This window comes from Chelon labrosus (assembly GCF_963514085.1).
Source record: "Chelon labrosus genome assembly, chromosome: 16".
In the NCBI taxonomy this organism is placed as follows: domain Eukaryota; kingdom Metazoa; phylum Chordata; class Actinopteri; order Mugiliformes; family Mugilidae; genus Chelon; species Chelon labrosus.
Window position 1 is genome coordinate 18753870 of NC_140349.1, and position 10068 is coordinate 18763937.

A 10068-nucleotide genomic window follows, 5' to 3' on the forward strand; every position below is an offset into this window, starting at 1 on the left:
ACCAGTCCCCTAGAACTGAAGAAGCTACTCGGATGAGTGGTGAAACGTCTTCTCAAAGAAAACTCTACAAGTCCAGTTGCCTTTTTTGAACCTTTTTTGGATATCTAATATTGTTTACAAAGCTGTTGCACAATTGTGTGACAATCTCCATGAGAAAGGTTTGTTTCAAGATTTTTCACTCAGGAATTATAATGCATCATAGCACACGAATGGCCCCGGTTAAAGTCACCATCTCAGTAAATAAGGGCACACCACCAAACCACCAAACAACACAAAACCAAAAAGAAATGCTACGCAGACTAGGTGACCTGGTTTTAAAACTTTAATCATGCTCCAACATTACAGTCACTATGTCAGCAAAAATAATGACACAAACACAATCTTGGAAGAAAATAGAAGTAAGAAGAGGTAAGATTTGAATGATCTTCCAAGAAGAAAGTAACAGCTACCCTAAAACAGCTTTGAAATGTTAAATGTTAGCGACTGCTATCCAAGCCACAACAAAGGGTGTACATTAGGATTAAAAACATGTTAACAATAAGTCAGAATTGTGCCTTTCCTTAAATCCCGCTCGGTACAAATGCAGTCAAGCTTGGCAATCCAGCGAAGCCCGTTTGAAGATCTTATAAACACAATTTCTGAGTATTTACAGGAAAATAAAATAAAGAGTAGCTTCAGTTCGGTTATGTTAATAGAAATGGTCAAAAGTGGAAACACAAGGGGTTTGTGCAAATGTGCTAAATTGTATCTGAAGATGAAAAATATACACCCTTTTAGAATTTCATCAAGAAAATATATTAGGTCAAATGTTAGATAAAATATGATTCTATATTACTTTTACCTAAGGTAGAAAAAGAGACGACCAATCCCCCGGAGAGACCAACACAAAAACAAATGTGGAAGTGATTACTGTGCGCAACATCCCAACTAATAAGTCAGCAATGGTCAACAAATAAAACACAGCGTCAGTTATGGTAAATAAAAATCCCCCCAAAAATCAACACAGGTTTGACCAAAATGTAACAAAAGGACTAGAGGGCAGAATATAATGCTGCAAATGAGAAAAGTCTGAACTGAACACAGCTCTTTATGATGCACCTAAAGGCTTCATTGGGCCAACTGCAATGTTGTAAAGCTTTCCATAAAAAAAAAATCCAGAAAAGTTTATGGAAGCAAATATTTCAAATGTTTAGTATGTCAACCAATGCATTTATATTACAGCTACAGCAAGGCTCTGACTGCAGGAGCCGAGGAATTCACCCCTTCCAACAAGTGGAGGAGGAATCCAGTCTGAGACCTTTGATCGTTGCTGAGGTTTGGCACAGATTATCTGGCAATGTCAGGGATCCGGTTTTAAAATTTACAAACCACTCACGGACTAACTGATTAATATGAATACGTTTCACATTTAGGATTTATTTGGATGATCACATCAGAGGTTTCAAAATAACCAATAAAAGACTAGTCTACGATAAACACTCTAGCCCTTGATGCCAACATTAACTTACATCTCCAGTTCTCACTGAAGAACACCCACCCTGTGCTGACCACATCCACCTCTAACGTTTTCATCCACACTATCGTACCACCGTGAGAGGTAGCACGATAATGTAAGTAATATCCTGCAGGGGGTATTGTGCTACTGCTTTACAATGTTTTATTGCATGTATGAGATAAGACAGAACATCTGTGAAGTTTCTCCTCGAGTCTGTAATGCAACTTAATTTTGAAATTCTTCTCTTGTAGTGTTGTTGGCAGTTGGAATAATCCATTGGTTGTTTCAATCATCCACAAAGTAATGCTAAAAAGCTGTGAACAGATGTTTTTTTTCTGTTGTTTCTACCCATCAGACTGTAGGGGAATTATTATGTGCATTTTATTTATGGACTAAAATCCCATGTTGAGCAATGATTTCCACTCTGTTAAGTTAAGCATATAAGCAAATATGCTTGTCTGACAATTTTACTCAAAAATAGATCCGATGATACATGCTCAACCTATTTTTGCTGTCTGTGCTGCCAGCTAGTTGCGTCTCCCTCCTCTGTTTGAAAGTTGGTTAGTGTTGTTAATGTCGAAGGGATTCACAGGGCTAGTTGGCATACTGGCTGCTGGTGTGAATGCTAAACAGGAGAGAACATTGTAGCACTAATATGTCTTAATAGTCCCTCATGCTAGCTTTTGGTAAGCTTGGTCGCAGTCGGTCTTGACTCACATGGTTCGACGCTGCTAATAGCCTACACAGGGTTTCTCTGATGTGGAACACCAGAGAGTTTAACGGCGCAAATACTTTGTCAACACATAGCAGCTAATTACATGATGGTGTGTGTGAGTCAAAAAACTCTCAAGGAAACATTAGATATGTACTCTGGGTAAGGAGACCAAAAAAAAAAAAAAAAGGCAAATTTTCTAAATGAGTGTCAGAGATAAAGTACAACAACGCGTTGACTGTAAAATAACACACTGAGAACTACTTGGGGTAGGTAACGGAACAACGTGAGCTTATCTCACAATCATATGCAGCATTATCTGAATACTCTGATCTTTTAACAACAACCCTTCTTAAAAGGGAGCTTTAGAGAACTTGGGACAAATAATAATGTGCGCATTTTCAGAACACTTAAAGTGCATTATGGTTTAAAGAAAATACTCAAGTTTTTTTTTTTTTTGGAATTTGTTATTATTCTAACATAGTCTTATATCTCCCTCCTCCAACGATGGAGTGTAACTGGCAAATCATAGATTCTATTAATAAAAGCCAGGAATAATACCCTTAAACACTCACTCACAAATAATTCAGCCCACTACGGAATAACAGAAATCATGTGAGACAGGAAAACAGAAAGCAGTCGGGCTAATGATGAGAACTTAAATATGTTTTTTTCCCAGTGATTATCAGAGAATAAATTAGAAACATGGCCTTTCTGAAAATGTTTTGTTATGGTACCGATAAAGTAGTGTGACATGTGAGAAAATAAATTAAATAACTGAGTGAGGTTCTCAACAACACCGAGTTAAAACCTTAAATATCTGCCGCATTTTTTTCCAATCTTTCTCTAGTGTTAGTATTGAAGTAAACACAATGATATTGTGAAAACAGCAGTTAGTGAAACAGTGGAAATGGAACACAGTGAGCCAAGGATCAAGGTTAGCTCTCAGGGCCCCGAGTCGGGTCCAGTGAAGAGGACAGTGGTTACTCAGCAGGATGTGGAAGGCTGAACGGCTTGGTCATCCCTCTGACGGACGTGGTGTTCCCTCCACAGTCCACGTACTGGTACATCTCCTGAGACACCTGCTCCGCGTGACCAAAGTACGTTGTGGTGATGGTCACTCTGGAGAGGGATGAGCACAGGTCACCCACTGCCCACAGTAAACTTGTATGTTTAGATCAAGACTAGAATAAATGTGCGGATCAACATGACTTACTGCATCATGACGACAATGTTGTGGACTTTGATGGTTTGCAGAGTGCAGTAGTCACTGGAAAAAATGGAAAAGAATGTGCTGCATGCAATCAAAAGTAATACAACAATAGTTAAACAAGAATACATGGTTTAAGGCATGGAGAACCTCCTTAACCTGGGAACTCTACAGTCCTCTGTGTGGGCTTTAACTTGCCAAGATGGAAATAATGATAATAACAATAATAATAATAATAACAATAATAATAATTGTACAGCACTTTTCAAATCAACATTACAAAGTGCTTCACAAAAACTTAAAAATCTGCTATTTTAAAAACAGGCACATAAAATAAAGTTACTAAAAACAGAACAATTTGAATTTAAAAACAATAAAACACACAAACACACAGTTAAGAACCTCACAAAATCTCAGTCAAAACTCACCTAGTACTCAAGTATTTAAGCAGCGATTTAAAAGAGCTCATAGAGTCAGTGTCCTGACTTCCTCAGGCAGATCATTGCACAGCCGCGGGGCCCTGACTGCAAACGCCCCGTTACCTTTTGTTTTCAGCCGGGCCCCGAGTACAGACAGCGGACTCAAGGTACGTGCTGGCTACAGTCTATGGCAGGCCTGTATGGTGCTAAAAGGTCAGTGATACACCCGGGGGCATGGCCATGGTATGATCCCTTTTCCAGGTTCTGGTAAAAGCCCGGCAGCTGAATTTTGTAGCGTCTGAAGTCGCTAAATTCAGAGGATTACCTTGGTTATTACAAATAATCTTAAGGATAGATGTATGTGCATTTCATGACGGTCTATACAATAATTGTCAAGACATTTCGCTAACCATGGTGGTACAGCAAAACCAAGGGCACTACCATAGTCAGTAGAATTTATTATCTGTATTCAAGTCATTGGCTACCTATTTAGATATTCTATTCTGGACAACATTTGACCACAACATACTACCACCGGTTTGGTTTGTCTCCAGGTGTGAAACCACAGTAAATGGTCAGCTTCTTTAAATATCTTACTTGCTTCCTTCAGCCATAGGCTATTAAAGAGTATTTCAATTATTTCCCTCAAAGACTCTCAGGTTGCTTTCAATATACATTTTGGGCCCTTGTCCATCAGCGTTGTGAAGAAGAGTCTAATCAACTCAGTGTTTCATTTGGCAGAATCTGAGCAGATATTAAACATTTGATGCTGAATGCTTCATGCCATGAGCTGTTCCACGCCTTCTTGACACTTTGTTTTCCTTACCTGTTCCTTATCTGCTACTGATTGCTGCTGCTGATTATTTTTTTTTTCACTTTTTATCACAATATTGTACATTATATTATGCTGTAAACATCTAAAATGATGTTACATAATAGCAAAAAGTTTAGAAATTAACAGAGAACAAGTTTTATCCAAAGAAACGGAAGCCACTAGACGTTCTTCAGGCACACTTGCACCGAGACTAGTAGTGTAAAACCCAGATCTTTTGAGGGATTCGGATCAATCTGAGTCACTCACTGATATGAGCCGGGTTTTGCGAGTCACTCGAGTCACTTTCCCCGAAATGGCCCGATAGTGAAAGTGGAAAGTGTTTCCAGTAAAATCACTTGACACATAATAAAGCATAGTAAACAGATAACAACGGATTATTACAGTTACTTGTTATTGCCATTTATCAGTTGTGATACAAAGCCACTGAAAATCATATCAAGTATCTTATATAAATATGAGGGAGCTGCACTCACTCCCTCACCTGTCAGGTCAGCCTTTCTTTCTGTATTTGAATATTTACTTTTATTTAGTATATTTTTATTTAGTTAATATCTGTTAACTAAATATGGAGCCGTTTAGTTTAATACATTGACTTGGGTTAATATATTTTCCACAGGGTTTGTTTCATTGGTGTTTTGATTTTAACCATTTTCTCTTTTGGAGGGGTTCCTGTCGAGGTGGTGTTCAACAAGCGTGCACTTAAACGCCACAGTCACCAGGCGCTTCCAATCCAGACTAGACCAGCTAGTATTTAGAAGGGGAGAGAATTGCTTTCTTTTGTATTTTCTTTTTGTTAAGCCTAATATTAATTTAAGATTAAAATATCTGTCTTGAAGTTAATGTATTTTAAAAGGGTTTCATTTAAAAACCTGTTTACATTTGTAGTTTCTAGGTTTGGTTGTTTTCATTTCTACCTTTGTTGCTCTAAAGATGGTGTAGTCCAAATGTACTTAAGACCATGTGGTAAATCATTCTGTCTTTCGCTTTTTGTTTTGTGTGGACTTTGAACCAGACGGCATTAACATCTGCTGCCAGGTTATATTTCCTGTTGTTATTAAAGTGATCAGAGCTCTGAGTTCTGCTGTTTGGTCATCATTTATGAAGCCTGCTCTCATTCTGGGTGGGGTGAAAACATCAATCCCTAACAATAAGCCTAAACCTAAAGCACAAAATTAAGCTGTGCAAAAAACAAAAAAAAACAAAACAAAAAAAAAAAACTGAACGAGGACAGGGTCACTACTATGAAAGAATATTTTAGCGTGACTAGTGGATCTGCAGCGGTCTCATGAGTAGTGAATCCGCTACAGATTCACTACTCGTGAATCCCTGCAGGCTGAGTGCAGTTTGCGCTGCTCTCTAGTGGTCAAGTCGGGTAGTACATTTTGCTTCTCTGTCGAGTGAGATAAGGTGATGAAATTAAATGGTGCCGTTTAATAGACGTCTAGATTCATGACTGTTGAGTCTTCTTTGGTGGCCGGTTCAATGAGCCCGAATCTTTTTTTCCACCGCTAATCTCCACATACGGTTCTCTTACCGATTTTATTTATGCTGTTGATAAGCAACACAGAGTTATAATGTCAAGCACTTTGAAGCACTTAAACTAAAATCCAAGCACTTTTCAGGCCTTGAAAACACAATATTGAAATTCAAGCATTTTAAGCACCTGTACGAACCCTGAACTTGAGTATTTTTTGGTAAACAGCTAAAACGACAAAATCACGTCTAAAAATATTTGTTTCATAGACTTACTACATATAGTCCATCTCATCTGCAATGCTGGTAGGCACCATATAATCAATCTGAAAGCAGAAACGGACACAACGATTAACCCACACATGCGAATGCTTAGGTGGTGGAAAGACAAATCGGAGGAGCTGTACCTGTTTCATGTCCAGAGGACTGATGGCAGTGATGTTACTGATGCGAGATTTACCAATCACTGTTTTGGCAAACTGCACCTGAGCTGTGATGTTGGCCACCTCCACCGCGTAATAGTTGTTGTTGGTGATGTTGAGAGTGTTCTGGAAGGACAAACAGTGTTAGCTGAGTTTAAGAAGATTACAGCAGTTGTTTTCAATTGTTGCATCTCATCCTCAACTCAATTTAATTATTAAAACTCGAAATAAAATACAGCTATGGCTGAAAGTAAAACTCTGTGTTCAAAGATACACACTTCATCAGGTAACACACCAACGGTACAGACAAGCCACCAAAGTACCTGTGTGAGCTTTTGTGAGGCTATTAACCATTCAGCCACAAGGGGGCGATAAAGTAACATCTCTGAAGTTCATGCTCATGAGCGAGATCAATTTATTTGTAATGCCCAGTATATGTATACACATACAGTGAATTTGCTCTCTGTAATTAACCCATCCAAGCGAGCACATTTGGAGCAGCGAGTGGCAAGCACCTCAGCCACAGACATTGAGGAAATTGAACCTTTCGGCTCCAACCACCTTTCCACACGTCCCCCCAATAATGTAAACTACAGAGAAATTCTGTCTCTCAGTAAAGATCTGGAATACAAGTATAACACAATTGGTAGTTGTTGTATTTGCTGCCTCCCAAAAACAAATGAGTGGTAAAGCCCAGAGACCTGTGAAAGATGATGCTAAGTATAACCCGTTGTCTGTGACCAGGCTAAAAATGAATTTACACACTTGGGTTCCGACAGCTTCAGGCTGTAGGGTGAGAGCTCACCGTAATGTTGAGATACACGCTGCGCTTTTCTTGGTCATAGCTGACGAAAACAGACTTCACCCCAACATAGGACACGTCAATGGAGCGAGGGAAGAGGAAGAAGACAGCCAGGCTGGACAGTAACAGGCAAAGCGCCACTGATGCTGTGACATACAGCTTCCTGAAAAAGACAGTGACAACCACATGATCCTCCTTCTGAACTCATTGAAGGTGGACACTTTTTCTTAAGTTTGGAACCAAATGTAGCAAAACGTGTCGAATGATTCAGACAAAGAAACTGGTCTTTGATCATGTTAGTTAGCCTTGAGTGTTCAATGTAACTTTTCGTTTTTTAATGTGTTTACTGATAAATATACAGAACAACTGTTGTGCAACAATGCAGGCAGTTCCGTCCAACAGACCTTAGAAAGGACACATGAAAAGATAAATGTACTTACGTCCTTCTGGGACGCAGCCTTTGGTCACTGTAGGGAATCAATGCCACCAGTTGATTTTCCTGTCCTGAAACACAGGGAACAATCAGTGATGAGCCACTGTCAGCATTCTTTCAAACTAGTCAGCTGAGTTTCTTTATGTACTTCAAACAATGGCAACCGGAACTGAGCGGCTCATGGTGGAGTTGAAGCTAATACGTTTTGAACACTAGTTAACTTTTACTGAAATGAGAGAAGAGCAACAACTTGACTGCCTCCTCTTAGACCACATACAAACACAGTGATGTTACCTCTGGGGATTCTCCCGGTGCCCTGACACGTGGGACACGTCACACTGTCCCGTCCTGTGAATTCCACATAAGGAAATTGGGAGACGTCACCACCCTTGCCATCCTCATTCTGGGTGTCCTCCAGAGGAGAAGTCATGCTGTCCTGTCCGTCATCATGACCTGTGTGCTTGGCGATGTGGGAAAAAGACTTCCCCATAGTCACACCTGGACAACACAAAGCCAACACATGAATAAGCCCGCTGGACACAGTATAGGCTCGACATAAAAACACTGTCCATGCCTGGGCATGGAAACTGTTGGAAAGACAGTAAGAAGTGACAGAAAAAGACTGATGACAAATGTGTTCAGGTTCAGAGCAAATGACAAATGTGAAAGCGATTAATTTAAGTTCTTGTGAACAAATTCAAACCAGGGTAAATTCTGTTTGCCTACAGTATACACCCTTTCAGTTCACACTGTGTTCTGTTCTACTGTGTATTAAGTGTAAGAGAATACTTATTACATGCAGTATGTATATGTGACTATAGGTTGTGCGTGATCAGTTGTTTTCGTCAGCACAAACCTCGTGGGTGGGATATGTAAGTAATATCATGAGAAATGTCATTGTTGTGTGTAGATTGATGAGAAACATAGAAATGAACATATATAATAATAATACACAGCACACAACGTTTTGGAGGCACAAGGGAGACCTAACACAATATTAGGAAGACGGTCATAATGTTATGCCTGATCGATGTACGTGTACAGTGTTTATAATGTTGAGCCTGTTCATTCATGTGTTATCTCAACATCTATGCAATGAAAGCAGGGTTGGTTCCTTAGAAAAAAAAAGCCAAGGTAAACAGAACAATCACATTACCACGCACACCTTTGTTATCTCCTTTGCCCAACTGGACTTCGGGTTTCATATGTTAAAACAAACATATAGCCCAGAGGAGCATGTCTATTCTTCGAAGGACTGACCTTAACTCATTCAAACTGAGAGAGCAACTAGATCGGAATTTGCTCGAGGGTGAATACTTCAGCAGTTTCAAAACGTCTCTGCTGACTGCACTGAGATCATAACAGAGGCAGTCTGCCAACAGCTGTCAATCATATGTTCCTGCTATTTGCGTATGTGAGGCGTAACACGAAAAACACAAGCCGCGACCACACAGCCAAGTGCCACAATAGTAGTTTAAATACAAACAGTTGGAGTACTATATGTGGCGCTTAGCAATGTAAAGCTAACAGCATTAGCTTAGTTCAGGCCTGTGAACTTTAAGTTACAACTATAGCTCCAAGCAACGAGGCCAGTTAGTAATACGCTAACAGAAGGTCGGCTGCTGTCAGCTTCGACGTAGCTAACAAGAGTATACAATAACCCGAAGAGAAAAAGCACGATGTCAAAGTGCCATTTCATAATTAAAGTAATAATAATAATAAAATAAAAACAGAAAACCTATACGGCTGACAGTTAGCCTATTAGCTAGCTAGTTGACAGTGTCCACAGTGAACATTAGCCGTGACACATATTACGACAGCTAGCTTACCTAACTAATATCAAGCCCGGTCAATTTACAAGACGTCAACGGTTGAATTGCTTCGATAAAACGTAATTCGAGATTTTGGTAAAACAAAATTACCTGGATGTGACTCTGTATGCTCTGTTTGTAGACTACCAGATCACTCCTGCTAGCCAGTCACGCAGCTTTGTTTATCCCCTCGAAACGGACATGCGCGAATTTACCGTAACCATAGGAATCCGGTGTCGAGCCAGTGTGTGTGCGCCCCTTTGCTGCGGGAGCGCGCATAGGTCCTGTGGTCATATGGATACAGATTCTGTCAGACTGATTTCCCCCTCCGCCATAAACTGTATCCCCACCTAATAACAACAGTCTCTGTCCTACTGTCAAGTAGGAGGTCAAAACACAACAATAAGTCAAAAGGTAGAGTCAGACTTTGAACTTTTTCTTCATATGCTAGCCTGT

General features: G+C 39.8%; 1 protein-coding gene across 1 annotated transcript; it reads right to left on the bottom strand.

Annotated features, from left to right (window-relative positions):
* Positions 1-309: 309 nt before the first annotated feature.
* tmem106bb (transmembrane protein 106Bb) lies at positions 310-9804 on the bottom strand. Its single transcript, XM_084563880.1, has 8 exons — positions 9724-9804; positions 8096-8299; positions 7809-7872; positions 7372-7531; positions 6552-6692; positions 6421-6470; positions 3424-3477; positions 310-3329 (listed from the first exon to the last, which is right to left on the bottom strand). The coding sequence occupies exons 2-8, from the start codon at positions 8289-8291 to the stop codon at positions 3191-3193; spliced, it is 804 nt and encodes a 267-aa protein (XP_084420006.1). The 5' UTR covers positions 8292-8299; positions 9724-9804; the 3' UTR covers positions 310-3190.
* Positions 9805-10068: the final 264 nt, after the last annotated feature.